The sequence below is a fragment of the Talpa occidentalis genome, unplaced genomic scaffold, assembly GCF_014898055.3.
Source record: "Talpa occidentalis isolate TD23 unplaced genomic scaffold, MPIMG_talOcc4v2.1 talOcc4.590, whole genome shotgun sequence".
NCBI classification, from domain to species: Eukaryota; Metazoa; Chordata; class Mammalia; order Eulipotyphla; family Talpidae; genus Talpa; species Talpa occidentalis.
In genome coordinates, this window is record NW_023604962.1 from 1,980 (window position 1) to 29,925 (window position 27,946).

Genomic DNA, 27,946 nt, shown 5'->3' on the forward strand with positions numbered 1-27,946 from the left:
GGCAACTTCGCAACCAGCGCTCAACCGCTGCACCACTGGGGAGGCCCGGTTTTTTTCTTTTGGAATTTGATTATTTTCAAAGCTATAAAATAGTTCTGTTCTCCTGGCATTTAAAAGAGATCCTAGATATTTGACTACTAATCCTTAAAAATAATGCCAAATATTTTAATGTTCTGACATTTTCAATTAAAAATTTGCATAGTTTAAGTAGCATCCTTCCATTACTTTAACATTTGTTATTTGGATAAATTAAATTTAATTTCAAATTCAGTTTTTCCTTTCCCTTGCATTGTCACTCATGTTGTTGACTGAGCTTGAGTACTATTATGCTCAAAATTTATTGTGAACTTCCTTTTTCCTGTGTTTTATTTCCTTCCTATAGGGAACTGCATTTATAGAACATTATGATCCAAAAGAGTATGATCCTTTTTATATGACTAAAGAGGATCCCAGTTTTCTGAAGGTAGGATAGATTTCTTATTTTAATTTTTGTATTATGTGGTTGGTTGTTTTGAGCAGCCCAAATATGTGAATAGATCTTTAGTGATTCTCTAAGAGTACTGTAACATCTTAAGAAGAGTTAACCATTATCGTATCTTAGGAAGGAACAAAAAAGGCAAAGGCCAAAGTAAGTTAAATATCTGTAAATTTGAAAATATTGTTTAATAATTGGATAAGAGGTCAGTTTTAGAAATTTCATAGGTTTTCATAAACTTTTAAATGTACAAAAATAGTACATTTTCATCATAGATAAATGAGAAAAGACTACTCATAATTCCTTTACCCAGAATTAATTCATTAACATTTTCTGAGTATACTTTAAGAGTTCTTTTTGTGTGTATACACACATACCATACATTGGATTTATAATGTACTTCTTTTCCTCAATAGTTTTTATTTACTTTTTTTTTTTTTTTTTATGATTTACTTCTTTCTTTGTCAATAAATGTAGACATATAGTTTTACTCATCACATGATATTCTATTCTTAATGGCAGCTGACTTATAACGGGGGCTTAACCAAGTGTTGACTTTTTTTTTTTTCATTTTACTTCATCTTCAGTGCTATATATGAAATAATTCACAGTTGAGGCAGGAGAGTCACAGATAGGGTAGATTACTTGTCCAGGGTCACATGATTGGAAATAGCAGAGCATATTTAATCATCTTTCTATACCATCATTTTAAAAAACATATTCCCTGTTTTGAACATCTGGATCTTTGGATCTATTGCTTATAAATTACATTATGGTGGCATCCTGTGGCTATTTATTTCTTTTTTTTTTTTTTTATAAATGACTTTTTTTTTAATTTTATAGAGGCATGTTTATTTATTTATTTGTTTGTTTTTTGTTTATACAAGCACTGGGTACAGTCAGAAGTGCGGGAGGGTGAGAGAATTCACCAGAGCCAGAGCGGGGAGCAGAGCAGGCAGAAGGACCGAAGCACACTGCGGGAGCAGCGGGTGGCAGGAGAGGTCTGCGCGCCATGTGGGACCTCCTCCGGTGGCTGGGGAGCAGCCGGGGATCGAACCGGCGCCCCAGAGGCTGCGGGCAGGTTCGCAACCCAACGCTCAACCGCTGCGCCACCGGGAGGCCCGGCTATTTCTTTCTTTTTTTTTTTTTTTTTTTTTTAAATAGAGGCATGTTTATTTATTTATTTATTATATTTGTTTGTTTGTTTTGTTTATACATGCACTGGGTACAGTCAGAAGCGCGGGAGGGCGAGAGAATTCACCAGAGCCAGAGCGGGGAGCAGAGCAGGCAGAAGGACCGAAGTACACTGCTGAGGGGAGCAGCGGGTGGCAGGAGAGGTCCGCGCACCATGTGGGATCCTCCTCCGGTGGCCGGGGAGCAGCCGGGGATCGAACCGGCGCCGCAGAGGCCGCGGGCAGCTTCGCAACCCAGCGCTCAACCGCTGCGCCACCGGGGAGGCCCAACGGCTATTTATTTCTTAAGCTTTCCTTTGGATAACTTGCTAGAAGTGAACTACAGAGTTAAATATTATACATTGTTTTCATTCATATTGCCAAAAGATAGCCACAGTGATTTGAAAATACTTTTCAAACAAGAATGAATCATGTTTTTGTTTGTTTGTTTGTTTATTCTTAAAGATTTATTTATTTATTTATACAAGCACTGGGTACAGTCAGAAGCTTGGGAGGGTGAGAGAATTCACCAGAACCAGAGCAAGTAGCAGAACAGACAGACTGACGAAACACACTGCTGAGGGAGCAGCGGGTGGCAGGAGAGGTCTGCGCGCCATGTGGGACCCCTCACCCAGTGTCCGGGGATCGAACCGGTGCTGGAGAGGCTGCGGGCAGCTTCGCAACCCAGCGCTCAACTGCTGCGCCACCGGGGAGGCCCAAGAATGAATCATGTTTTCTTGGCTGCAGGGCCTTGCTTAAAAAGGTAGTGGTAACACGTCTCTTTGTAATGTGTTAAATATATTTAATGGTTAGGTTATTGGTGTGTAGATAATGTATTCTTGATTCTTCTGGCAGTGGAGCCATACATTCATGCATAGAATAGACTGACAAACACCTGCAACCCAGACCTTAAGGAGCGCTTCTCTTCTAGGTCACCATCCCACCACTTCGTGACCCTTTGAAAAAGGTACAATTTGACAAGGATGATGAAAAAAGAACTCTTCTTCAGTGTGAGAATGGTACTTAGTTCCTAATTGTTATGTGATTTCATATCCAGGAACAATGGGAGCTACATTTAGGGGTGCTAATTTTGTTTAATCTTCTCGCAGGCAAAATATATACAATGAAAGAATTTAAAGAGGTTGAGAAGGCCAGACTGCTTTCCAGATTCCCGAGAATTTCTAATTCAAGGCAATTTATGACTCCGAATGAGTGGCTTAAAGTGCCTAAATGCTACATAGAAAGTGAATTTTGTAAAAGGAGCAGGTAACAGTTAATATAATTAAAAATATTGTGGAATCTCATGGAAAACTTTAAGACAGTGATGCAAATTTTGTCTGTTATGATTGTTAAAAATTTCATTTTTCAGTGAGAAATCTACTGTAATTCCTCTCTTCGTTCTCTGTGATACTTTTTTTGATACTGTCAAGATTTTCTCTTTGTTTTGGTTTCTATTTGCTGAATTATACTGTGTTTAGTTGTGTGTGTGAGGGGGGTTGTTTTCCTTTCCTTTCTGTCTTTCTTAGGGCTTGCTGAGATTTTTATATCTGTGGTTTGATATCTCATTATTTTTTTTTTGGTAAATTTTAGTCTACTTTCACTTCAAATATTATATCCCATTCTTTGTTTTATCCCACTTATATCCCAATTCTTTGTGTTTTCTTCTGAGACGCCAGTGATATATATGTGAGATAATTTCATATTGACCCATCGCTCCCAGTTCTTGGATACCTGTCCTTTGTATTTCATTTCCCCGCCCTACTTGTATTGCAGTTGGACAGCTTCTATAGACCTATCTTTAAGCTTCCTGAGTTTCTCCTCAGTTGTATCCCTTCTGCTGATCAGCCCATCAAGTGAATTTTTCTTTAGCTTTGTTCCATATACTGGAGCCCATCTAAGGAATTCTTCATCTCTGATGTAATGATTTTTATTTCTAGCATTTCTATTTGCATTTTCACATAGTTTCATTTCTCCTGAAAATATCCATCTGTTTATACATGTTCACCTTCCCACTAGAAGGTGACATATTAATATGTCTTTGACATATGCATGATAGTTTTAAAAAATTTGCTATGTGATAATCCCAACAATAGGTTCATTTCTGAATCTGGTTCTGTTGATTTACCTCTTGACAGTGGATTCCTTTGTCTTCCTATTATTTGACTTTATTTTTGGGTGTTCTTTTCACCTAATTTGGGAAAACAGAAGTATTTGCTTCTGTTTCTCCCTCTCTGACACAGTCATTACCTGGGGCCCACCTCATCTCCTTCCAAAGGTCTAGGCTCATTGTGGCAATCTTCAGTTTAGTGTCCCCACATTTCAGATGGGACAGGGCTCGTGTCCTGCTAGCCCTGTTATTGCATCTTCCCTGAAATCTATTTCTCCTGTGCTCTGCCCACCACTGCGAGCCCAGCTGCCCACACTTTTGACATTCACCACCCTCGTGTTTGGATTCTCTCTGGGGAAAAGAGTTTTGTAGTTCTGCTTGTCAGTGTCACAATCTCGCTGGCTCCTTATTGCATTAGAGTATAAGCTCTCAGTGAATAGAGAGTACTTTAAACTTTGTCTAGCTGATTCTTGGTTCTCAGTAAACAATCTCCCTCATGGTTTTAGCAACTCTTAATACCCATGAATATACAATAGTATATATACTAGAATATACCAATATTTAGTAGTATTGTGGACGATGTAATTACAGTCAATGTGTAACAATAATTTCTGTAGTATAGCTTTCAAAACACCCTCACACATATTATTTTGTTCAAGGTTAAAAGTGAAAGTGAATTTTAACGAGTGTAGCTTTGATGTGGAACCCTCAGTGAGAGCACCTCATCTTTTGGCATCTCAGGAAGAAGAAAAAGCTATTGTTTATGGGTAAGCCCAATAGTTGAGAGCTTTAAACTTACATCATTTTGGATGCTTGCTGTATTTTGCCCTCCTTTTAAATTGCTGGCATCAGGGCTGAGGTGTATCCCAGATTCTCTTATAGCCTCTTACAGCCTGTACTGCTTTGTCTGGGTGAGGTGGCACCTTTCCTTTCAGATGGAAAAAACTACTGGAGCAAAGTAATGTTATTTATTTGGGTTTCTTTTTGTAAGTTCATATAGAACTCAACAATTTCAAATGTAAATAAAGTATTAAATGCTACAACTGAGTTGATAAGAAAATTCTCTCCTGATTCTTCCCTCTAGAAATAAAGGGTCATCTTTTTTGGAAAAAGAACCTCTATGCTATCAGGAGGGAAAGAACCCAAGTCCCAAGGAGGCCAACTCTGAAGGGCACTTTTCTTCCCTGAGCCTCAGCCTGGAGGTGGAAAGGGATGAGGACCAGGATGCGGTGAGAGCCGGGCTAGTCCCATTTTGCAATATACAATGTGGCAACTGCTGATATCAAAATCTGAGCAGCTGGGAATTTTTTTTCTGTACAGCAGGCTTCCAGGAAGAGATGGGTCAGTGCATCCCCCGCTCCCAGAGGTAGGGAGAGAAAGAGAAGCCTAGAGGAATGGAGAGAGTAGTCCCTGGAGCAATACATGAGGTGCCCCGTGGTGGGTGGACTAGAGGATTTCCTCAGCTCCCTTCCTTCTGTTTTTGTCCTGCTGTCTCTCCACCATTTCTACCTCTTAGCACACCTCAGCTAGGCCCAAAACTTTGTTCTCCTTAATTCAACCAATAATGTTGAAAATTCTCAGAAGGACTATATACTAAATTAAAGTAGAATTTAAGAAGTAAAAGTCCCAAATGTAAAATGCAGGGGTTCACAGAACACAGACTTCTCATTCTCAGGTAACTATGGTTCAACTTGTGGCCTTTGACAGTGCAGCCTGGACTGTGGCTTCCAGGACTCAGTGCCACTTCTCCCTCAGTTCCTGTCTCCGCTCCCTGTATGCCAGGCCTGGAGCACAGACTCTCAGAGGAGTGGGTTTGGAGAAGTCACAGCCCCATCTCCCAGTTAAAATCAACGTGGGAGTAATTTGGTTTCTGTGTATGCAGCTTTCTTTCATCCTCTTGGTCTTTACCCCCTAAGGACTAAGGAAACTACTTTTTTTACTCACTTAGGGAAAATGCACTAAAACTTTCTTTTATGGGTCAGCTCCTTTCATTGTCATGTCTTAGTGTCCTCCCACGTGCTTGCTTGCTTTCTCCCCCAAAACGTTAACGAGCTCCTACTCTGAGTCAGACAGTGTGTGGGGGCAGGAGACTTGGTAGTAAACAACCAGACTTATCATGTGCGTGGTAATGGGTGCAGTGAAGAAAAGACAGCGGGTGAAGTGAGGTCGGGGAATAAGTACCCCCACCAGAAGAGGTTTAAATGGATAGAGAGGGAAAACAAATTTACTTGTTTTATAATCATACCCTGTAAGCCTTCTTCATGTGTTGTTGTAATGGTTACATGTATCTTGAATTTAACTAGGCCCAGACAGGATTATTTCTTACTTTTGCATTTCTGTCCTTCTGGTACAAACTGCTTCCCTTCCAGTTTCCCACTGGGTCATCGGCTAGCACCATAATCCGACCAGGATGCCTCAGGACAAAATTCTAGAAGTCATCTTTGATTTGCTTTTGGAAGTGAGTACTTTCACACGCATCCTCTGCTAAAGGCGTTGGGCTGGGCTGGCTCCTGCGCTTCTCTGCTCCTCACTGCAGGCTTCAGTTCCGTCTCTGCGCTCTGGCCCAGCCTAGAGCACTGGCCGCCTGGACGGTTCCCTCTTCTGCTCTCACCCCTGTGTACTCAGTTCTCCATGCAGCAGCCATAGTTAAAAAAAAATGTTAATTAGGCCAGATTTTTTCCTTCCTCAAAGTCTTCGAATGGCTTCTTCTGACACTGGATCTTATTCTAACTCCTAATCGTGGCTTCTAACCAGCTGTATGGTTGGACACCTGCCGCCTCTGCAAACCCCGTCTCCTGCTTTTCTTTCCACAGTCGCTGTCCTCCATCCTCGCTGGCTTTTCCTGGTGTTCTCAACAGGCCTGTCTCACTCTTATCTCAGGCATTTGTCTCTGCCAGTCCATTTGTCTGGAACATTCTTTTTCCAGAATGACTCCATACCTGACTCCCTCAATTCACTCAGACCTCTGACCAAATCTTTTCTTCTGAGAATCCTTCTCATTATCTCTACTTAAGAGATATTGGCATATCTCCATTCCCTCATCCACTCCCCCTCCCGCCTCTTCTCTTCACCTGTAAAGAGATGGGACCCGGGACCTGAAGGGCAGACAGGAGGGCAGGATAGCCCGTCCATTGTGAGGGGAAGGAAAGCAGATACATGGAGGTAGATGAAGCTTTTGGTGAACTTTGTAAGGAGGCTTTTAAATTATGTTTCCTTCATTCTTCTCAGTGAAGTCAGAGGGTCATCTGTCAGCTGTTAGTGAAGGTGAGAGGTTTAAAAAGAGAAGTGCAGAAAGGAATCTCATTTTTCCTAACTCACAATAATCCTAGTGTACATTAGTACTCCAGACATATTGACATCTAAAAGCAGGGCTCCCAAATCATCACACGTCAGTGATGTATCCCACCTGTGAAAGGATTGACTCTCCCCAAATCTCTGCCTGTGTCTGAATCCAGATGGAATAAGGAGAGACTGAGGCAGGAGGTTTAGACGGGGCCTTGCCTGCGAGGTGAGTTGCCAGCACTGGCAGGAGTTGCAGGGGCATCAGCTGTGCTGGGCGGAGGAACTTTTTCTGCTCTCACAAGCCTCTCATTTAACACTTCTCTCCTGTCATCTTCAGAAGCTTTTAACAACCAAGGAGCACATACCCTAACCCTCCTGGTAAAAGAGGACATAAAAGGAGACTGCTTCAGAGGAAGCCACCCCTCAGCAGCAATCATTCAGGGTGAGGACCAAGGAAGGCACTCAAGAATTGTACTATGTCTAAGAAAGAATCTGTAATAAATTTCACTTTTGAGTTCAGTATCAGTATGATAATTAAGAAGTAACAATATCATGTATTAATACTTATTACAAATTATTTTCCCAGATGTTAAGAAGTATTATTGGAAAGATCCAATAAAAATAATAGCTACCTTGCCAAATGTCTGTCTCAATTCATTCGATCTTTCCCTAAATTAAGTTGTGCCTCCTTGGGAAGGTACTCTTAAAATCCACACCCGGGTACTCTCCCCAGGTTTGTCCAGTAGTCCTAAGAAAATTAAAAAATTCCTTTTGAGTTTACCCACAAGTGATTAACCACTTGTTGATTCTGCATATCACCCTTGGTCATGGTAAGTTTACTTCTTGTCACAATTTGACATAGTAGGTTCTCGAACATTGGAAAAGGGGACACCTGGGAGCCTTTGCAAAAGCTGGGGGGTCTGAGCCCTTTCCTTCCATCCGTTCCACATACATACATAGTTATCAGAGTCTCCTCTTTCCCAGCCACTGCTCTAGCCTTCCCATGAAAGACTGATAGCATTGTTAATTCAAATGGAGTTGTAATTCAACAACTCACAAGATCAATGTATCCACTTGAGGGCCATGAACAGAATGGGATTTATTCATGGTGGCCCTGACAATAAATAAGCGTGACCTTGTATTTAGTTTTATGCCTTCACTGCAGATTTCTGGCATCTGAGCTTTTAATTCTTGCTTTATTCACTTAACCCTCTCATTCTATAGCCTTCATCCTCTTTCACTTTACTTTTCCCTGATACTTATCCAGTCTTCCAATGCCTCATGCCCAATCAATGTAACAACTAGATTAATTTTAGGGAACTTTTTGAAAAGTATGCCAAAAATCAAGATCGTTATATGACACCTAATGTATCCAGCATCTGGCTTCAATAATGAATGGTCACTTCATGGCCAGTCTTGCTTCATCTGTATCTATACCTACTTCTCATCCTCAAATGGGTGACTTCATTTATTTTTTTTTTTTTATTGTTTTTGCCATCCCTGTCCTTCAACTGGATGATTATGAAGCAAACTCCAGATAACATCATATCGCAAGCTATGGTTTCCCACTCTGTTTGGCAGAGAGTGGAGTCCTTTCCTTTCACTGTGCTTGGGCAAGAATACCAGTTCCAATATCTCACATATTCTCTGAAGGCTCATACAGTTTCTAATTAATGAGGATCCTGTGGGTTGTCAGTAACAAGCTAACCAGAACTAACAAGCAAAAGTAAAACTGGGATCCATTAGATGGCTTATGTGTCCTGATGTACGGATGGATGTGCCTCATGGAATCCTGAGAAAAACAGGAATTCCTCATGAAGGGTAAGCACCTTGACAACACTGGGCCTGGTACAAGAGACCCCAGGCCTTCTCCCTAGAGTGCTGTCCTGAACATGACGCATATACCTCTCCCAGTCTCAGTGCTTTTGTTCAAAAGTCTAATAAAATCCTAGGAGGAAATTATGAGTACCTGATCCCCGCTCCGGTTAGGTATGTACCCCCGGGGCCACGAAGACACAGCCAAACACAAAGTCACAGAAGGAAGCATTCCACCAAGAGTCCAGTGCTGAGGGAAGGCATTTTGCCAGAGAGATGGGGCCAGACAGGCCTTGCCAATGACCACCATGGGCAGTAAGAAGAGGGGGAATGGCTGAAGAAGGCTGAGACAGAAGAGACAGGCAGGCCAGTTAGAGATCATGCTGAGGGATTGGAATTTAGGGGGAGGTCCTGAAGGATATAACACTCTTTAGTCTCTTCCCCCCTTTTATATTACCTCATCAGTCAAGTCAGACTTCTAGAAATCACATCATCATTAAAGGAGTATTGTTAACTCTACCTTGATTTTATCTGGCAGAAGAAAAGCTTAGGTAAAGTGAGGCTAGTCCTTTTCCCATGAATCATTCATTAATGCTTACTCCATGGTAGTCTTCCTGTTCAGGCGAAATCTGGATATTTCAGAAGCCTTCTTTATAAAAGGCAGCCTAAATCTATTTAGAACTTTTTTTTTTTTTTAGATTTATTTATTTATACAAGCACTGGGGTACAGTCAGAAGTGCGGGAGGATGAGAGAATTCACCAGAGCCAGAGCGGATAGCAGAGCAGGCAGAGTGATGAAGTACACTGCTAAGGGGAGCAGAGGGCGGCAGGAGAGGTCTGCTCGCCATGTGGGACCCTCGCCCAGTGGCCGGGCATAGAACCGGTGCTGCAGAGGCTGCGGGCAGCTTCGCAACCCAGCGTTCAACCACTGTGCCACCAGGGAGGCCCTCTATTTAGAATTTTTAAAATAGAATCCAAGTGCAAGTTTATTCTATGGACAAGACTAACACTTCACAAATGACACTGAGATTTTTGTCTTAAACAACTTTGGGGCAGGGCCTCCCCGGTGGCGCAGCGGTTGAGCGCTGGGTTGCGAAGCTGCCCGCGGCCTCTGCGGCGCCGGTTCGATCCCCGGCTGCTCTCCGGCCACCGGAGGAGGGTCCCACATGGCGCGCAGACCTCTCCTGCCGCCCGCTGCTCCCCTCAGCAGTGTACTTCGGTCCTTCTGCCTGCTCTGCTCCCTGCTCTGGCTCTGGTGAATTCTCTCACCCTCCCGTGCTTCTGACTGTACCCAGTGCATGTATAAACAAAACAAACAAACAAATAAAATAAATAAATAAAACATGCCTCTATTTATAAAAAAAAAAAAAAATAAACAACTTTGGGGCATAGAACTGCTTTTCTCTGTTACAGTCGTAAATGAATAAAGATACTTTCTGACTAGGTCAAAATGGCAACTCTACAGAGGTCTACTGTGAGGCTTATAAGGTTGATTCTCTCTTGGCTGAAGAGTCTTCAGTCACTTAAATATTGATTATGTTGATATTGAATTTCATTTCATGTAGAAGTCAAGAGTAGGTCTCATTTAATTATTCATTATTTACATAAGTATTTATTGTCTTTTTTTTTTTTTGGGGGGGGGGGTCAGATATTCTGCCAGATGCTGGGGATATAAAGATGACCAGACACAAGCCCTCTAGCCTAGAGTTTAGTGGGAGAAACAGTGAGGAAAAGATTCCACTGCTATAAGATCTCTGATTTAGTAGGGTTATGTCTGGAGAATCAAGTGCCTACTTAAAAACTCAGCAAAGGACTAACTTTAAAAGGACAATCTAGCAATTATTTCTAACATTTTTGGGGGGTACATTTTTACTTCATTCAAAACCTGGAACTTTTACAGTCACTCTCCAAACCCTTTTCTCAAGGGTCATAGGATATGCAGCTATGACAAAGGACCCCATTTTATTCTATTGGAAGAAAAGGGCTAACATACACAATAGCGTCATTAAAAGGAAGTTGCAATCAGAAAACAATACTCCAACTCCCCTACCTGCCTCCAACGCTGCCATCTTCTGGTAAAAAGAGAACCCGAGGAAACAGTCAGTGGATTAGGTGGATTTCGAGTCCCCAAGGTTGCATTTCCAGATAAAACTATTGTCATACCTTTTAAAGTAAAAGTGAGGACCAAAGCCTCAGACCTCCACACTCTATCTACCTGCTTAATGTCAAGTCTCTGGCAGTTTCCTTAAAGAAGCCCATTTGGGTTTTACTACCAGGAGAGCTGAAAATTTTAAATAGAAAAAAGTCTGATTACAAATAAGTGAGTGACAGCCCAGGGAAAGCCCTTTACTGGCATTTCCAATGCTCTGTTCAACCCACACTGCAGAGAGACCAGGAAAAACATCACCTTGGTTCCCAAGTTTTATTCAAGAACTCATACAAAACATTCCAGATAAATTTTAATTCCCTGTATGATTTAAGCAGCTTGCCAGTGCATAAAGAATACAGAGCATGTATAGATCTTCATTCGTGACCTGAAGTTCACACCAACTTCATTAGTGTACTAAAATCTCCACCTAAGAGAGGTGTGGAGCCACCATTTTGTAAACATGCGATCTGTGGAAGCTGCCCAAATGCCCAGCCTGCTGGTACCTTCAACACCCAGTCACCAGAGACTCCTTTATCAGTCTTTCTTTTGAAACCCCCTTCAGGTATTTTTCCAGGGAGGCAGTCTTTTGTTTGTTTGTTTGTTTGCAAGATTTGTTTATTTAATGCATACAAGAGCTGGGGTGCAGGCCAGAGGTGTGGGGGTAAGAGAATTCACCAGAGACAGAGTGGGGAGCAGAACAGGCAGATCGACTGAAACACACTGCTGAGGGCAGCAGTGGGCAAGACAGGAGGGGTCTGCTGCACCATGTGGGTAGCTCCCTGGGAGGCTTCCAGGGAGGCAGTCTTGGGAGCTTAGCCTCTTATCTCCATTATCTGCACAGGTAATAAGCTCTTTACCTGATAAAAATTGGGTCTGGTCTATTTGGGACATGTCAAAGCAACAAACCTATTGAGTTTGTAACAAAAACATTATGTCAAGTTAAAGAGACCCCTCACAAAAGACCTCTTTCCTTTATCCTTTAAGGACAGTTTAACTGGAAATTAAAATTCTTGACCCTCACGGCACTCTTTTCTAGGCCTCCCTGCATGGTCCCTGTTTAAAGTGACCTGGTGGTTCTTGCCTGGCTGCTCCGAGGATTATTTATTTTTAAAGTCAATTATGTTAGACTAAGTCTGGGATTGACCTCTGTCACTTTTTCATGGTCCAGCACCTGCTCTTTCAAGAGAAAGGCTCATGTCCTGGATTAAAAAAAAAAAAAAAAACTCTTTTAAACATTTGTTCTTGCCTCCTAAAAGACTCCAGTTATGCATGAGCAAGCAGGATCACCCTTGCCGGTTTTCCAATTATTTGTATTTGGTTTTGCTCATTCCTCTTGCTCCAGTCCCCTGCGCAGCTGTGTTCTCATCAACAGCTAGTCCATGGCTTCATCATCATGATTTTATTTATTTATTTATTTAAAAAAAGATTTATTTATTTGTGCACACAAGAGCTGGGGTACAGGTCAGAGATGCAGGGGGTGAGGGGATCCACCAGAGACAGAGTGGGGAACAGAACAGGCAGACTGACTGAAATGCACTGCTGAGGGGAGCAGCGGGCGAGGCAGGAGAGGTCTGCCTCGCCATGTGGGTAGCTCCCTGGCCGGCCGGGGATGGAACTCGTGCTACAGAGGCTGCGGACAGCTTCATAGTGTGGTGCTTCATCCCTTGCGCCAGCAGGGAGACCCACCCTCATGACTTTAAAGAATGCGAGGCCATGTTGGATTGGACGGTTGAAACCCCACGTGTGTCACAGGGCCTCCCGAAGGCGAGGGTGGCAGGTGGGGACCCTGACTTTCCTCCTCCGGGACCCCCCACCCCAGCGGCCAAGGCGGGGTCCCAGCCATCCTGCCCCAAATGGGGCGGAGGACCCCGCTGGTTACCTGACTTGGCCTTTAGGCAACACGCGGGGGATGCATCAGCCCCGCGTTTTTGAAACAGCGGCCCGGGCAGGGGTGGGGGCGAGGCCTGAGAGCTCTGGGGGCGCCCTCCCCGACGCCCCTCGGCGGGAGGGCAAGGGTTCCAACCGCCCCTCCGCGCAGCGGCCCCCCTTGCCGGCGCAGCCCCAGTCTCCCCAAAGTCCTCACCTCCCCGCAGAGGGCCGGCACCCATGGCGGCCTCGCGAACGCCCCGCTGCGAGGGACGCGTCAAGGCGGAGAAATGGAGAGAATGGCCGGAGCCCGCGGAGGTTGACCTGATGGAGGTGAAGCAGCGCCGGGCGCCGGGCAGGGGCTGTTCCCCTCGCGTGTTACTCCCCAACGGGAACGGGAACAGCTGGGGGGGCGCTCAGGTCAGGATGTCGGGGGACTCAGCTCAGGGCTGTCGGGGGACTCAGGTCAGGTCTGTTGGGGGAGGGGTGCTCAGATCAGGTCTCTCGGGGGACTCAAATCAGGTCTCTCGGGGGACTCAGATCAGGTCGGTCGGGGGACTCAGGTCAGGGCTGTTGGGGGACTCAAGACAGGGCTGTCGGGGGCCAGGTGGGGGCTCAGGTCAGGGCTGTGGGGGGGGGGACTCAGGTCAGGGCTGCCAAGGAGGAGGTGCTTCGAGTCCCCCCTATCACCCACCTGAGCCAGGGCTGTGCGCCCCAGGCCGGAGCTCTGGTCTCCCCGATTCATTTGTGAGGCTTCAGGGGTTGATGCAGCAATGACCTTCTCATAAGCATGTTGGGTTTGGGGGGGTTGTGATGTGATGTGATGTTGTACATCATCCTATAATTTGCCCCGCTTTAAGGAACAGCACTTGGATACGTTGTTTTGTTCCTTTTTTTTTTTTTTTAACATTTATTTATTTATTTATACAAGCACTGGGTACAGTCAGAAGCGCGGGAGGGTGAGAGAATTCACCAGAGCCAGAGCAGGGAGCAGAGCAGGCAGAAGGACCGAAGCACACTGCTGAGGGGAGCAGCGGGCGGCAGGAGAGGTCTGAGCGCCATGTGGGACCCTCCGGTGGCCGGGGAGCAGCCGGGGATCGAACCGGGGATCGAGCCGGCACTCTAGAGGCTGCGGGCAGCTTCGCAACCCAGTGCTCAACTGCTGCGCCACCGGGGGGCCCTATTTTGTTCCTTTTGCCATCATGGCAGTTAGTAGTGACACTTACTTCTGCACAGAAAGCTGTGGCTTTCAAAAATGCTGCTAGAAATTATTAACATACTCCTATTTTCTGACAAAATCACAGAGAAGGAGCCAGCAAAGCAAAAACTGTATTTTCTTAAATAAAAAAGGCACTTTGGAAATCTGACCCATGTCTCATAGGGGATCTGACATTTGTTAATAATGTTAATAGGATGACTGCAAAAAATGTGATTTTCCAAAATGCTTGTCACAGTGTACGTTTCTACTTCAAATAAATAAGTTGATTTTTTTCCCGAATTTGTATTTGGTGTCAGGGGAAAACATTTGTTTACATGATTTTTTCAGTTGTCATCTTAAAATAAGTGTAGACAGGTTTTCAAGCAAGGTTCTATTTATATTTTCAAAAGACTTTTATTTTGGAGAAGATCCAAGTGCTTGTGTCACTTTAGATTTCATGGGAAGCTGTTATGTATATGGGGAAAAATATGACTCTTTTTTTTGAGCTTTCTCTTATTCTCAAATTCGATATTTGAGTTTGGAGTTTGGTTTTGATGCACTCACTGTGGCAAAACTGAAAGAAGAGCCAGACATTGAACAATATTGTCTTAAGGGACTATACCATTTTGTACTAGATCATTCTTTTTTTTTTTTTAACAATATGGAGGACTTGATTTATTTTTTTATTCATACAAATAGCTGGGGTACAGACCAGAGGTGTGGGGGGTGAGAGGATTCACCAGAGACAGAGTGGGGAGCAGAACAGGCAGACAAATGGAAAGCACTGCTGAGGGGAGCAGTGGGTGGGAAAAGTGAGGTCTGCGGCGCCGTGTGGGAATCTCCCTGGCTGGCAGGGAATCGAACCCATGCTACAGAGGCTGTGGACAGCTTCACAGCACTGTGCTCAACCTGCTGTGCCACCGGGGAGGCCCTATACTAGATCATTCTTGTAAGTGGTAGCATTTCTTTTCCAAGACACTGGGTTTTTATTGCCTTCCCGTTTGTTCCTACTTAGTTCTATAAGTGTAAAAGCTGGAAGATCATTTCATGATGATCCAAAGGAAAAGCCCTAAAGCTTCAACTTTACCCAAACTCATAAAGGAAACAGCAGGTCCCAGGTTATAGCATCTGGGGCTCTAGCCAGGAGCGGCCCCTGACTTGGTGAGACTCTGGACCAGTTGAACTTTCTTTAGTTCCTCAGTTTTGACTTATGAGGAGGTTTTGACTTAGAAAGGGATCTAGCAGAAACCAGAGAACATCTACAGCCTTTTAAAACATATCTATTGGGTGGGCCTCCCTGGTGGCACAGCGGTTGAGCGCTGGGTTGTGAAGCTACCTGCAGCCTCTAAAGCGCCAGTTCAATCCCTGGCTGCCGGGCGAGGGTCCCACATGGTGTGCAGACCTCTCCTGCCGCCCGCTGCTCCCCTCAGCAGTATACTTCATCACTCTGCCTGTTCTGCTCCCCGCTCTGGCTCTGGTGAATTCTCTCACCCTCCCGTGCCTCTGACTCTACCCAGTGCTTGTATAAATAAATCTTTAAAAATAAATAAATAAATAAAACATCTATGGGGGGGAGGAACCTTCCTGGTGGCTCAGGGGGTTAAGTCTTGCACTATGAAGCTATCCACAGCCTCTGCAGCCCAAGTTCGATCCCCAGCCAGAGAGCTACCCACATGGCACATCAGACCTCGCCTGTCTTGCCCGCTGCTCTTCTCAGCAGTGTGTTTCAGTCAATCTGCCTGTTCTGTTCCCCACTCTGTCTCTGGTGAATCCTCTCATCCCCTGCATCTCTGGCCTGCACTCCAGCTCTTGTATGCATAAATAAATAAATCTTAAAAAAATTAAAACATATCTATTGAATGCCTGAAAGGAGGTGTTTGTTTCACAGAGGATCTTTAATTAGTAGCTTTCTTGGTATTTTATATGATTTAATAGTATCTGTGAGGGATATGTTTCAAAGTGATCTGGGTGGAGGTAGAGGAGAGAGTTGGAATTTAGATGAAATGAGATTGACTCTGACTTGATTATTGTTTTTTTAACCTTCTAGAAATCTTCTAATCACATTTGGCTGTTCATTATTCAAAATTCTAATGAATTTAAAGAGCTGATAATTGGGCCTCCCCTGCTGGTGCAGCAGTTGAGCGCTGGGTTTCGAGGCTGCCCTCAGCCTCTGCAGTGCCAGTTCGATCCCCAGCCACCGGCGAGGGTCCCACCAAAAAAAAAAAAAAATAATAAAGAGCTGATAATTGTTAAGCTAAGGTGATGGGATCATGGAAATTTGTTTGAAAATTTCCATAATCGAAATTTATAAAATATGTTTTGAGATATAAATGTGAGATTTCCACTCAAACTATTGGTAAAATATACTCAGTTTTGTCATTCTGATTGTTTCTTCTGGCATTTACATCCTAATATCTAATTCTGTAATTATAGGAATTAGCTAGAGAAGACATTGATGAAGCTGTACACACGATATTATTTAGAGAAAATTATGTTGTGAAGGTAAGAGTTACCTGCAGACTGGACCCGCAGCGTGTTCTAGGTAAGATGGCGCAGAGCAATGTGGTCCAGTGACTGTTTCTATATCACAGAGATTGATTTTGCTGGAAGAATGAGCCTTCTTTCCCTGAGTCACTTGTTTTCTAGTTTTTTTAATTATACTTTATACATCTGAGATTGTGTCACCTCTGCAGGATCACTTAAGTGCCGGGGATCCCCGTTCAACCTTAAGAGTGGGAGAGATTGTTCTCTTTGTCCCAGTACTGAAGAGAAACTCTTCCTCAATATTTTCGTCCTTGTATATTCCCACATGGATCCTGGTGGGGATCCATTAAGCCAACAGAAACAAGTTAATATTTAAGGGTAACGACCAAGCATACTGAGAGTCACTAAGGGTTTCATAAATTTAAGGAGGTTTTGACTTCAATGAAAGGGATTGAAATTCTGTTTAAAATAATGTTTTTCACATTTGTATCATGATTTATAATTCCTAAGGGAAGTTCAAGTATGTTCTCATTAGAGCACTGGAAGAGGTAGTGGGGTGACCTCCCTTTATGGATTCAGACGGAGCAGTGCTGGAGCAACTGTGGAGTTCTTTCTACTCTACTAATTTGGTCATAGACTTTACCAATGAGAAAAATCTAGGGACATGAAATGGGGGAGCTGGAAATGTTTTGAAAGACAAAGAAGCAGGAATGTAACACGTTAGGAATGGCTTGGATGTGGTTTAATATCCAAGCACATTGTGGTCTACAACTTTTTATGAGTTCTTCCTGCTCTGTGCTTTCACATTCTCTTCCTGAACTTTATTCTGTTCTCCAATTATAGTATGCTGTATTTGCAACCTAATGTTCAAAGAGTTTAGGCGTGGCAAAAAGCACCTTCCCCTTACTTAAATGACAATACGTGGAAAACTTAATAATTTGTTTTCCTTGTTTGTATCGCTTGCATTAGAAATTGGATACATATTTTCAGCATCTGGATATTTTTAAGGAGAGACGAAAAGAGATGTTACATAAAAAATGGACTGAAAATGTTGCAGAGCCTCTTCAGCAGAAAATTATGGAAAAAGTAATTTCATACAGAAGGATGGAAAAAAGGAAACAAGAAAACGTTGAATATTTTTTAAAGCACTCAAAAAAAATGGTACTGAATTTTTAAAAATTGGGTATATTAATCACCCAGGCTTTTTTCCCTATTGCTTTATTTCCTAAGATTCATATTTTCAGTTTATGCCCATCACCCTCACATTTGTAAATGCATTTGGTTGCTTGCAAGTCGAGGTCGCTAGGTCTGTGTTCTTGGGTTCCAAGCAGGAAGAAGAGGTAGAAAGGATGCCAGGGGACCCTTGTCTTAACACACTGGAAGTTCAGAGTTCCCCTGAAGTCTCATAGGTCTTCACTGGGTGACACCTCCCCACCACCAGTTGCGGAACCTTTAGAAGAGGGTGGAGGCTTGATGACGCCAGAGGAGGAGCAGTGGAAAGACCCTCTTGGGGAAGAGAAGACATGAAGGGGAATGTTCCTTTTAGGATTTAAAAGGCTGACGTATGGTTGATGGGGAGGTGGAGTTTGTGTTCTCTAGGGGAGGGGCTCAGTCTGCACCTGCAGTGACAAAGTGGATTTCAACTCAGTCTAAGGACAAACTTCCTAGTGGTTAGAACTACCAAAAAGGCGCCTGCCCAACAGAGCAGACAGTCAGTCCTAAAGTAAGGCTGACTGGCTGATGGCATCTCAGCGATGGCGGCGTCTCATTGCAGTCTTGGTTACTCCTGGGGCTTCTTCGAGCCCTTTGAGCTTATGATTTTATGTAAAAATGGAATACTGTATTTGGCTTTTTAGAATCTTGCAAAAACACATTTGAATGTAGTGATTTGCTCTGAGGTGTATTCCCACCCACCCCAAGGCAATTATATTTGGAGATTTTTATGATCCTGAAGTATATACAATTCTTTTTATAAGAAGAAAAAGAACCCAAATTATGGAAAGGTAAGTTTCTTTTGTTTCTTTTTTCTTTGTTTTTTTTCACTGAAAAAAAATAATTTTATTGAACATAGGATTACATAGATTTTTTACATTTATTTTTGCCTTATGGTTATTGTTCTTGAAAGCCATCCAACCCATCACAAAACTTACTAGTTGAGGGCCTCCCTGGTGGCACAGGGGTGAAGACTCAGTGCTATCAAGCTAGCACCAGCCACTGCGACATGAGTTTAATCCCCAGCCAGGGAGCAACATACATGGTGCAGCAGACCTCTCCTGTCTCGCCCACTGCTCCCCTCAGCAGTGTATTTCAGTAGATCTGCCTGTTCCGCTCCCTTCTCTTGTCTCTGGTGAATCCTCTCGCCCCCCACACCTCTGGCCTGTACCCCAGTTCTTGTATGCATAAATAAATATTTTTTAAAAATAAAAAAAAGCTTAATACGATCCTACTGGGGTCCTCAGAGAGTCACTTTTTTTGTAGGTTACAGTCCTACCATTTTGTGATCCTCTGTTTAAAAGACAGCAAGAGATGGATAAAGAGAAGAGAGCCGCTTTACAGTATGAGACAGGTACTCTGTGATCCCTGGGCTTGAAATTAGAGGTTTTTAATAGTTCAATGATTTCCTAGGTGAGTGGCGCTGACTTTGAGAGAGCTGATTCAGGTCTTCTCTCTTGTAGGAAAGCACTATACCTTAAAAGAATTTCAAGAAATGGAGAAGGCCAGGTTGGATGCCAGATTGCCCCAGTTCACATTTACGCTGCAGAGTGTGAGTCCAAAGGAGTGGCACAAAGCTCCTGAGAGGCTGGCAAGACAGAAACCTCACAGCAATAAGCACTGGTAACTGCTGAGCAGCCACCCTAACACTGTCTCCCTGGTTTTGCCTTTTGCAGAATGTCATGGAGTTGGACTCACATCGGCTAGAAACTTCTGCAGATTTCAGCTTCTTCTTACAGGATTTTTTTTTAAATATTTATTTATTTATTTATTTATTTATTTATTTATTTATTTATTTATTTATTTATTTATACAAGAACCGGGGTACAGACCAGATGCCCGGGAGGGTGACAGGATTCACCAGAGAGAGAGCAGGGAACAGAACAGGCAGACTGAGGAAATACACTGCTGAGGGGAGCAACGGGTGAGACAGGAGAGGTCTGCTGCACCATGTGGGCCCCTCGCTGGCCCGCCTGGATCCAACTGGCACTGCAGAGGCTGCAGACAGCTTCACAGCGCTGCGCTCAACTGCCTGAGCCACTAGGGAGGCCTTACAGGATGTTTTAACGGGATCAAGAATGTAGGGTTGGCAGCTTTCTTTCGGCATCTTTCCTACTTGTTTTTACTTGTTGATTTGAGAAGTCAGCTGCCAGGCTTTCTGTTGATTCTTTGATGGTAACTGTCTTTTGGGATGCTTCAAAGATTTTCTTGGTTTGATTTTCAGTAGTTTTACAGCAGTGTTTCCACATCTGGATTTCTTTTATTTATTCCACTTGGAACTCATGGGTCGTCTTGTATCTGGAAAGAGATGTCTTAAATTGGTTCTGGGAAGTCATTTTTCCTTTGATGGTTAACTTCTGCCATACTCACTCTCTCCTCTCTTTCTGGGACTCAGTTAAACATATTTCAGGTTTTCTCACTGCATCCTCTCTGTCTCTTATCTTTTCTTGTGTAGTTTCCACCCTTTTGTCATTCTATATTGGATTCTAGATATTTTAGTTATCTCTTTAGTTGTGCCTAATAACCTGTTGTTAAACCTTCCCATTGGGTTCTCACTTTCAGTTGTTTTATTCTTATAGTTCTAGTATTTTATTTGGTCCATTTTAAGTAAGTTTGGGGAGGTGTCTCTGCTCTGGAGGGCCTGGAGGGTCCCTGCCCAGCACTAGGGAGCCTGTTCCAAGTACACGGCTTCACTTGCCCACCGGGGAGAGGGAGATGTTGAGGACGAGGCTAAGTACCCAGCTGCCAGGAGGCCCAGGAGGAGAACATCCACCTGTCGGGACTGAGGCTCTGGGCCACAGCAGAAGGGTTATGAGACACACTGCCTGCCTAAGGGTGACCAGCGGGAGTGTGCTGGGGCGCACTGACTGACAGCCCTCAAGTGATGCCCACTCAGACTTTTCATAGACTATTGAGTTCACAAAATTAATTTTCAGATAGTTATTGAGTGGTCTAATTCTGTTTGTATTGAGTAAATGTTTTTCTACTTTTCTTTGCAGTCCTGAAAAGATCTGCACAGAAAAGAAACACGCGCCTAATAAAGAGAAACAAATTACTGACTTAAGTCAATCTGCTTTTGAAAGGCAGTTTTACTCCTCGAAGCTCAACAAAGGGAATAAAAGGAATAAAAAGAAGGTTCTGGTGAGCAGAGATCTGGGGGTTGCTGGGTGTGGCTGCCAGTTTCACAACACCCACGAGCCAGCAAGTGAGCTCTGATTTGGGAATCTGAGCTTGACAAGTCTCTCCCTCCAGTCGACCCGGAGGCCAGAGGAGGCAGAAACCAAAGAAGGACGTGAAAAAGGGGAGGCAGGAGAATTTCTTTGACACAAGAGTTTGTGGGGCTGCCTCTGGGCTCGTTGCTGCTGTGCAGACAGGACCCCTTTGGCAGAAACTCAAAAAAAGAGCAAATTGTGGGACTCTAGTCCCCACTTTTGAGGGCCAGATTGTGCCCTTACCTGGTAAGGAAAGCCCGGCCACAGGGAATCTGCCCACTAAGATTTCCTCCACTCTTTCCCTGAGTCTCTGCTTTTCTGCCATTTTTCCACCAGTGGCTACTTATTTCATTCCAACCAGAACCTTAGTTCAGTCACAATAGGTAGGGATATTTTGGAAATGACATTGAGACTAAAACACAATGATTTTTGGATCTATAAGAGTTATTATTTTAATTAGTAATTCATTTAAAAAGGCATCTGATGTGCAGGTGTTTTCCTGCACAGGTTCCTTGGCCAGAGCTCACAGCCAGGCTGCCGTGGCGTCCAGCTCCTGGTCTGTTTCTCTGGTGTCCGCTCCCTGCGTCAAGCCTGAGTTTTGGGACTCAGGAGCAGCTGGGGCGCCTGGTTGGTGGCCAGTTGGTGACGTGTCTTGAGGGCCCAGTGGAGCTTGGTTTCTCCTTTCAACAACCCCTTGTTCCCCCTCATCCCACACACAAGGCACTGTTTCTCCTTTGTAGCTTGAAAACCTCCGATCTTGTGACCCAGCTCCACTCTTCTCCCCAGTGCCCCCCAGAAATGGCATCTCCTGTGTAGCAGTTATCATACCCCTTTCCTCAGCAGCTGCTTCTGCACAGGACTGCCTGAGTGGAAGGTGCCCTCGAGCTGCCGAAGGTGACGGCTGTCGCTCTGCCCTCTGGCACGGTAGCCTGGCTGCTGTTACCAAGAGGTCCCCAAGAGGCGTGTGGCTTACACACCACGGACATTTACTTTTCACCCAAGAGCCAGAACCATCTTCGAGGTTGCCCTGGAAAGTGATCTTAAAATGAAATTGCTCCCCTAGAAGGGATCATGCTCAGCGAAATAAGTCAGAAAGAAAAAGAAAAATACCGGATGGTCTCACTCATAGCAGGAATTTAGAAAACTTAAATAAGGGACCAGGAAAAAGACTAATTAATACAAAGTAAATCAAAATCAACAAGCAACTATAAACCAGAGACACACTACGGGGGGTGGGGAGGGAAGGGGAGAGGAAGGACTAGGGTCAAAATAAGGGGGGGTGCAATTGTATGGGGAATATAACCAAAAGGATAATGCATACATTGTGCAAAAATGAAAAATGATGTAAGAATTATATAAAATATTAATTTAAAAAGTTATCAGACAATGAAAAAAATGAAATATGTGTCAACTGAAAAAAAAAAAAAAAAAAAGAAAATGAAATTGCTCCCGAGGCTCTCCCCTGGGAGTGGAGGAGGCCCAGACCTCGACAGCTCTTTGGCCTGGACCAGCCATGTGACCGTCCCCAGCTGTAGGGCTGGGGAACCTGGATGGTCTGAGCAAAGTGGCAGGGAGAGCAACCATTTTGCGGCCAGCTCGCCTCTCTGCCGACCGCACTCCCGTAGAAGGGTAGTAGTGTGTGGCGTCCAGCAACCAGGAAAGCCTGTTTCCGTGTTGCTGGAACCAGAGGGAGGATGGAGCAGCGCTGGGAAGCTGCCTGGAGGGTCTCCACAGGAGGGGACGGTCAGGCTCTGCTGGGGCCTTCCTCCTGCTCCCCGAACCCCTCCCCTGCCCAACATTCAGTTCTCTTTTTCTGTAGGTTTTAGGACAGCAAAGACCCAGATCCTGGACTGCCGGGGAAGGTGGGTTCCGCCGGGGGTTGCCTCCCACGGAGAGAAGAGTGATGACGGCAGAGGTCCTGGGGCAGCATCTGGCCTCCCTGCAGCTGGGGGCCAAGCAGGACCGCAGGCGCCCCGCCTCCTCCTCGGAGGCCACAGCAGGAAAGCACGATTCCCTGGATTTGGTTCCAGCGTCGCTGCAACAGTTAAGAAATCTCCCGCCTGTTTTCTCTCTTCAGAAATGAAAGGATAAAGCAAGAAATAGCAAAATAATAATCGTTACTGTTTATCGAGCTCCTGGTGTGAAGTAGGACCCGTGTGAGGTATTTTATATCCATTTAAAACTTTTCACAGCAACATAGAATTATCTCCCAGGACATGAGGGCCAGAGGTGGGTGAACTGCTCAAGTCAGTTGCAGAACTTGAAAGTGGCAGCGTTTGACTTCAAGTCCTGGCCCTCCGGGGCCAAAGCACAGGTGCTTTGGCCAGGGCGCACCCTCTCTTCCCGTCCACTCAGGCCTTGTAAGGTTCGCCAAGCTGCCGAGGGCTGAGGTTCTCTTCCAGAGGATGGAGCTGCCCTCTGGCCAGGGGGGCTTCCTGAGGCTGAGGAGCCCACAGGACCCTGCTGATGTCCTGCCCTCTGCTCCCCCATTCCCCACGGATATACGTGGTCTAAGGGCACCCCCCCACCCCCACATGCCCTTCAGAAAATCAGGCGAGAACTTGATTTACTGAAGGGCCGAGCTTTGCTCCTAGTCACAGGCGGTGGCTGGAGTTGCTGGGGGCACCGCCATTAAATCACCCCTGGGGTTTGGTGGACGCTGGCCCACTGCAGGCTCCCCTGTCCTAAGTCTACAGAGAATCCCGATGTATCCAGACAGGGGAAATGGCGCCAGCCACAGCTCATCCCAGTGCGGGTCCCCACAGACCCAGGACTAGTCCCAGGGATTATCCTGGAGCTAATTCACAGGCAACCCCAGAACTGCTTTAAGCCCCCCTGTGTGGAGCTCTGGAGCCGGCAGGCGGAGGCAGCCCATGAACACCAGCCCACGATTGCCCCCCTAAACCCACACAAGACTCTCCTGAAACCCTTCAAAAGCCCAGCAGTCTGCTTTGCTCAGCATGGCCGCGCTGGCCGGCCACTCTCCCTTAACCTGGCACGCTCAGCTGTTTGCTTTCAGGTTCTGAGAGCGGCTCTTCCTTAGACCCTGGGGCCGGTGTGTTTTAACCAGTCAGCGCAGAGGATTGAGAACCTGAATGACTGAGTGATGAACTTTGAATATTCTGAATTGTGCTCTAGCCAATCTTTGCCCAGTGCTTATTTTCGGAGGAAGGGGGTTGGGGGGGCAGGCCTGTGCCTCAGCTCCCTGAGAAGTCTGGCAGCCAGAGCCATTCCTTCCAAAGACTGGTCTCTTCCCTGCTGGGGAAACCCAGGGATTTAGCGTACAGGACCTTATTTTTATCAGTGTTTCAGGACAAAGCTCATACGTCACCACGCAGAGGCGGAATCAGCGGTCCTGGTGTGGACGTGGCATCGCGGGGACAGGGTGGGGATGGTGCGCCTGGAGCTGGGCGGGTGCAGCCGCGCTGACGGCACTGCTTGTGTGTTTTCTTTACTCCTAAGTTACCCCCCCCCCCCCCCCGAGAGCTCCCCTCAGCCAGACAGGCACAGGATTCTAGAGGGTTCAGTCTCGTCCCACAGAGACCTCACTGAGAGGCCACCAAAGTAACAGTCCCAGAAACGTTCGGTGGTGTCGCTGGCAGTCAAGATGGGGGTCTCCTGAGCTTACCCCCCCCAATCCTGCCCTTGGTTTTTCGTTGTTGTTGCAGAAAGGAGATTTGGTTTTGTCCTAAGCAGCCTCTCAAGAGCCTTTGGAGAAGAAAGTAAATCAGTCTATTTTGCAAGGTTTCATTCATAAACATATTTTTATTCTCTCTGTACATATTGGCAATGATAAAGCTTAAAGATGCATGTCCTATGAAATATGCAAAAAACAAGAATTTACATAAATAAATTATACCTCAGAAAATTAAAGGCTGAAAAATATTTTCCACATCATGAGAGTTCACAGTTTTTAAAGTAAATCAAGCTTTCCCCTTAGATTTCAAATTTTATTGTCTCAGCAGAGAATGATAAAAATCTAATCAGAAATAAAATGATCAAGTTTGCTTTTTATTCAGTGCACGAGTAGACACTCTCTCGGTAGCAGGCTGTCCCTCGCCCAGTGGCAGGTCTCCCTGACCCTTCACCGGAGTGGCCATGACCACAGGGGTCACGTGGTGTGGAGTGGTTCTGGCGTCACCCAAACCACCTATGGGGGACACGTGCAACCAGGTGGTCACGTCTGGTGGTCTGATGCCTCATTTCCACGTAATACTTTTTATAGCCCTGAAAATGGGAAACCTTGGCATCCAAACAAACCCAACGTGGTAACACTAATACAAGGCACTGTGCTATGGGGTTTGGTTTATAGGAAGAAATCATGTTTGCATAGTTTGCTAGCGATTTAGTGTGCAATAAAATAGAGGGCTCCAGCGTGCGTGGCCCTGTGATGCGTGAAACCCGGATGCTCTCCAGCCCTGGGTGGCGCTGGCAGCTGCGTCTTCTCCAGCCCCCACCGGGCGGGCAGATCCCTACGGCTCCTACAGAAGAGTTTTTGCTCAAAAAGTTGCAGGTCAAAGCGGACCCAGACCTCCCCGGTGGGGACCTCGTGCAGCAGGAGCCGGCGGGTTGTAGGGCCTTTGCTTTCCTGTTCTGTTCGGATTTTTGCCAGTGGAACTTCAGTACGACCCAGGAAATCTGGAGAACAGATTTTTTGAGTCAGAAGTCGTCGTTATAAAGCTGTATGAAGAACTACTACACGGGAGTGTCTGAAACAGGATTCACAAAACTTTCAAATCCAGGACAAGCAACATCTTTTATTAAAGGCTGTTTGTTCTGTGAGAGGCTGTGTGTAGAGGGCTACCGATCGTGTGAGGGAGACTGCCTGCTCAGAGCCCTGTTTCGGGCCAGGGACGGTCTCCCCCTCAGCAGGTGCCAGGAGCCCCAAAATCCCATCGTGTGTGTATGTATGGGGTTGAAGACCTAACATACACCTTAACAGACCTAAAACCACCCCATCCGCTGCTGCCCAGTGTGAGCTGCTACTGACCACAGCCCACATGGCTTCCAGAAGGTGGTGATGAAAATAAGGTCAAGCACTGAATCCATACCTAGATTCTAGAGCATTGGGACCCTTCAGCTCCCCAGCCGAGTTATACTTTACCATCTGGTGAAAACTGGTCTCTGTCAAACATGGTGAGACACAGCACATCTTGGTAAAGATCCTTAATAAAGAACTGGCAGTTAAAATTCCACTTGGGGTTTAGTGTGTCCTGGAGGGTCCTGGTGGTGTAGCTCTGGGAGCCCATGCTGATTTCACAGTATGGGTTGCTCTTTCCTGAACAAAAACAAAAGACACATGAGGCGAGGTGGTAGATGAGAGACTGACAGAAAGGCCTTCCTTGAGCAGAAGAAGGATCCAAATGGACGCTCCCTCTAGAGACCACAGCAGCAGGGGCCACTGCCTGGGGACTCCCAGCTTGCCCAGCCCTGTGCTAGGAAGCAAGCTAGGAAGAAGACAGAGACATTCACTTCTCTGGTCTCTGCTCCCTGTGCTGACAGCCTCAGAAATCCGGGGGGGGGGGGGGGGCACTGAGCACATTCAAACACCAGGACTGTCCCCCACAATCTTGGGCAAGCGTCTGTGCAACTTGCTTCATGCTTTCTCCATTCAGAAGCACAGGGGAAAGGAGGCCTTGGTACTTACTGGGGAAACGGGGAGTGATGATAACATCAGTCCAATAATCCTGTTAGTGGCACTAGAAACACTTTTAAAAAAGTATCCCATTACCTAGTGCCCAGAGAGTCATTAGCAAAAGCAGGGCAGCTAACCCTCTGTTGAATTAAAGAAGCATTTACCGTTCGGCTTACAGGCTTTTAATTCTGTCGCTTCAATGATATGCACCATCAGACGCCCAATGCCAGAATTCTTCTGAGAGCGAGCTAGGAAAGAAGACAGAGACATTCACTTCTCTGGGAATGCAGAGCGCGCAGCGATGAGGAGTACAGCTCCTCACAATCTGTCTTTCTAACCAAGCCTCACACTCCCCAGCCTCACCTGTCACTGCACTGGGCCTGGCCAGCCAGCTGGCATCTGGCTGTGTGGCCTGCGAGGCATGCCTTGGCCACGATCTCTACTCGTTAACCTTCAAGATGTGGGTCCAATCTCAACCCTCCCTGCGATACCCCTGCCCTCCTCTGTGCATCCAAGTCCTCGGCTTACGAGCATCCCACAGCATGCTGGGCCTGAAATGCTGTGCTGCCCCTCTCTCCAAGCCACTGTATAGCATGGACTGTTTACTCATCCCTGTATTAGCCCTCAATTGCCTAACAAATAGTAGCATATAAAATACTGCATTATATTCATTTAGCATTTAAAAGCAGGTAACATTTATTGCATACTTCCTTTGTGTTAGGCATGTGCTAGGCCCTTTTGTAAGTCAGTTTCCTCGCAGGGTAGCCCTTTTAAGCTGCCTCCCATACGTGAAAAAGTGGAGACCTAATGTGGTCTGTCACGCGCTCCAACCACATGCTTCTAAGTGGCAGGGTCAAAATGTAAACAGCAGATATCAAAGTATTTTCTGAACCACTCACCATAACCCCAATTATATGTAATCACCAGCTTATAAGTAGTTTCACTGAAGGCCTTTTCCATTGAAGGAGGTACTCAAAACTGCTTTCTTAATGTGGAGAGAAATGAAGCAGTGAACTCACATTATCTCAGTAAGTGTGAAGTCACTGAAGTAGGTTTGCCCTCTGGGGTTTAAAAACTAACAAAGAGGCTGCTTGGTGTGCTACTGATTTTCAAAATTTGGGGCAAATGGGAGCTTTTCTAAGAGAAGGGGCCCACCCCTCCCTCATGCCCACCTCCCCACCGCTGCACTCAGGTCCCCTGCAAGGCAGGCTGGAGCACGTCCATCTCGGAGGGCCTGGTGAAGGCTAGCACGGGGCCTGGCACAGAGTAAGTAATCAATAAATGCCGCCCGAAGAAATTGAACATGTAGGAAATACAAAACAATATGTACAGATATTGA

At 45.4% G+C, this 27,946-nt stretch overlaps 3 protein-coding genes across 3 annotated transcripts; 2 read left to right on the forward strand and 1 right to left on the reverse strand.

Moving 5' to 3' along the window:
- The first annotated feature begins 390 nt into the window (after positions 1–390).
- LOC119260161 (protein FAM228B-like) lies at positions 391–7,614 on the forward strand. Its single transcript, XM_054687818.1, has 6 exons — positions 391–463; positions 2,579–2,666; positions 2,757–2,913; positions 4,414–4,521; positions 4,839–4,983; positions 7,374–7,614. The coding sequence occupies exons 1-6, from the start codon at positions 434–436 to the stop codon at positions 7,404–7,406; spliced, it is 561 nt and encodes a 186-aa protein (XP_054543793.1). The 5' UTR covers positions 391–433; the 3' UTR covers positions 7,407–7,614.
- A 5,137-nt stretch (positions 7,615–12,751) lies between these two features.
- On the forward strand, positions 12,752–23,936 carry LOC119260159 (protein FAM228A-like). Its single transcript, XM_054687819.1, has 8 exons — positions 12,752–12,777; positions 13,094–13,199; positions 16,498–16,566; positions 17,518–17,709; positions 19,027–19,114; positions 19,224–19,383; positions 20,760–20,901; positions 22,792–23,936. The coding sequence occupies exons 2-8, from the start codon at positions 13,107–13,109 to the stop codon at positions 23,053–23,055; spliced, it is 1,008 nt and encodes a 335-aa protein (XP_054543794.1). The 5' UTR covers positions 12,752–12,777; positions 13,094–13,106; the 3' UTR covers positions 23,056–23,936.
- A 1,301-nt stretch (positions 23,937–25,237) lies between these two features.
- LOC119260160 (intersectin-2-like) lies at positions 25,238–26,875 on the reverse strand. The gene is made up of 3 exons (XM_037529032.2): positions 26,772–26,875; positions 26,077–26,250; positions 25,238–25,610 (listed from the first exon to the last, which is right to left on the reverse strand). The coding sequence occupies exons 1-3, from the start codon at positions 26,818–26,820 to the stop codon at positions 25,318–25,320; spliced, it is 516 nt and encodes a 171-aa protein (XP_037384929.2). The 5' UTR covers positions 26,821–26,875; the 3' UTR covers positions 25,238–25,317.
- Positions 26,876–27,946: the final 1,071 nt, after the last annotated feature.

Bases quoted from the DNA above. Each gene is read 5' to 3' on its own strand.
- LOC119260161 (XM_054687818.1), top strand. From the start codon at position 434: ATGACTAAAGAGGATCCCAGTTTTCTGAAG. The intron at 464-2,578 runs GTAGGATAGATT...CTTCTCTTCTAG, and splicing joins AGGATCCCAGTTTTCTGAAG to GTCACCATCCCACCACTTCG. The intron at 4,984-7,373 runs GTGAGAGCCGGG...TGTCATCTTCAG, and splicing joins GGGATGAGGACCAGGATGCG to AAGCTTTTAACAACCAAGGA.
- LOC119260160 (XM_037529032.2), bottom strand. From the start codon at position 26,820: ATGGTGCATATCATTGAAGCGACAGAATTAAAAGCCTGTAAGCCGAAC. The intron at 26,251-26,771 runs GTAAATGCTTCT...GTTTTTGTTCAG, and splicing joins AAAAGCCTGTAAGCCGAACG to GAAAGAGCAACCCATACTGT. The intron at 25,611-26,076 runs GTAAAGTATAAC...TCTGTTCTCCAG, and splicing joins AGACCAGTTTTCACCAGATG to ATTTCCTGGGTCGTACTGAA.
- LOC119260159 (XM_054687819.1), top strand. From the start codon at position 13,107: ATGGCGGCCTCGCGAACGCCCCGCTGCGAGGGACGCGTCAAGGCGGAG. The intron at 17,710-19,026 runs GTACTGAATTTT...CTTTTTTTGTAG, and splicing joins TAAAGCACTCAAAAAAAATG to GTTACAGTCCTACCATTTTG. The intron at 20,902-22,791 runs GTGAGCAGAGAT...CTTTTTCTGTAG, and splicing joins GGAATAAAAAGAAGGTTCTG to GTTTTAGGACAGCAAAGACC.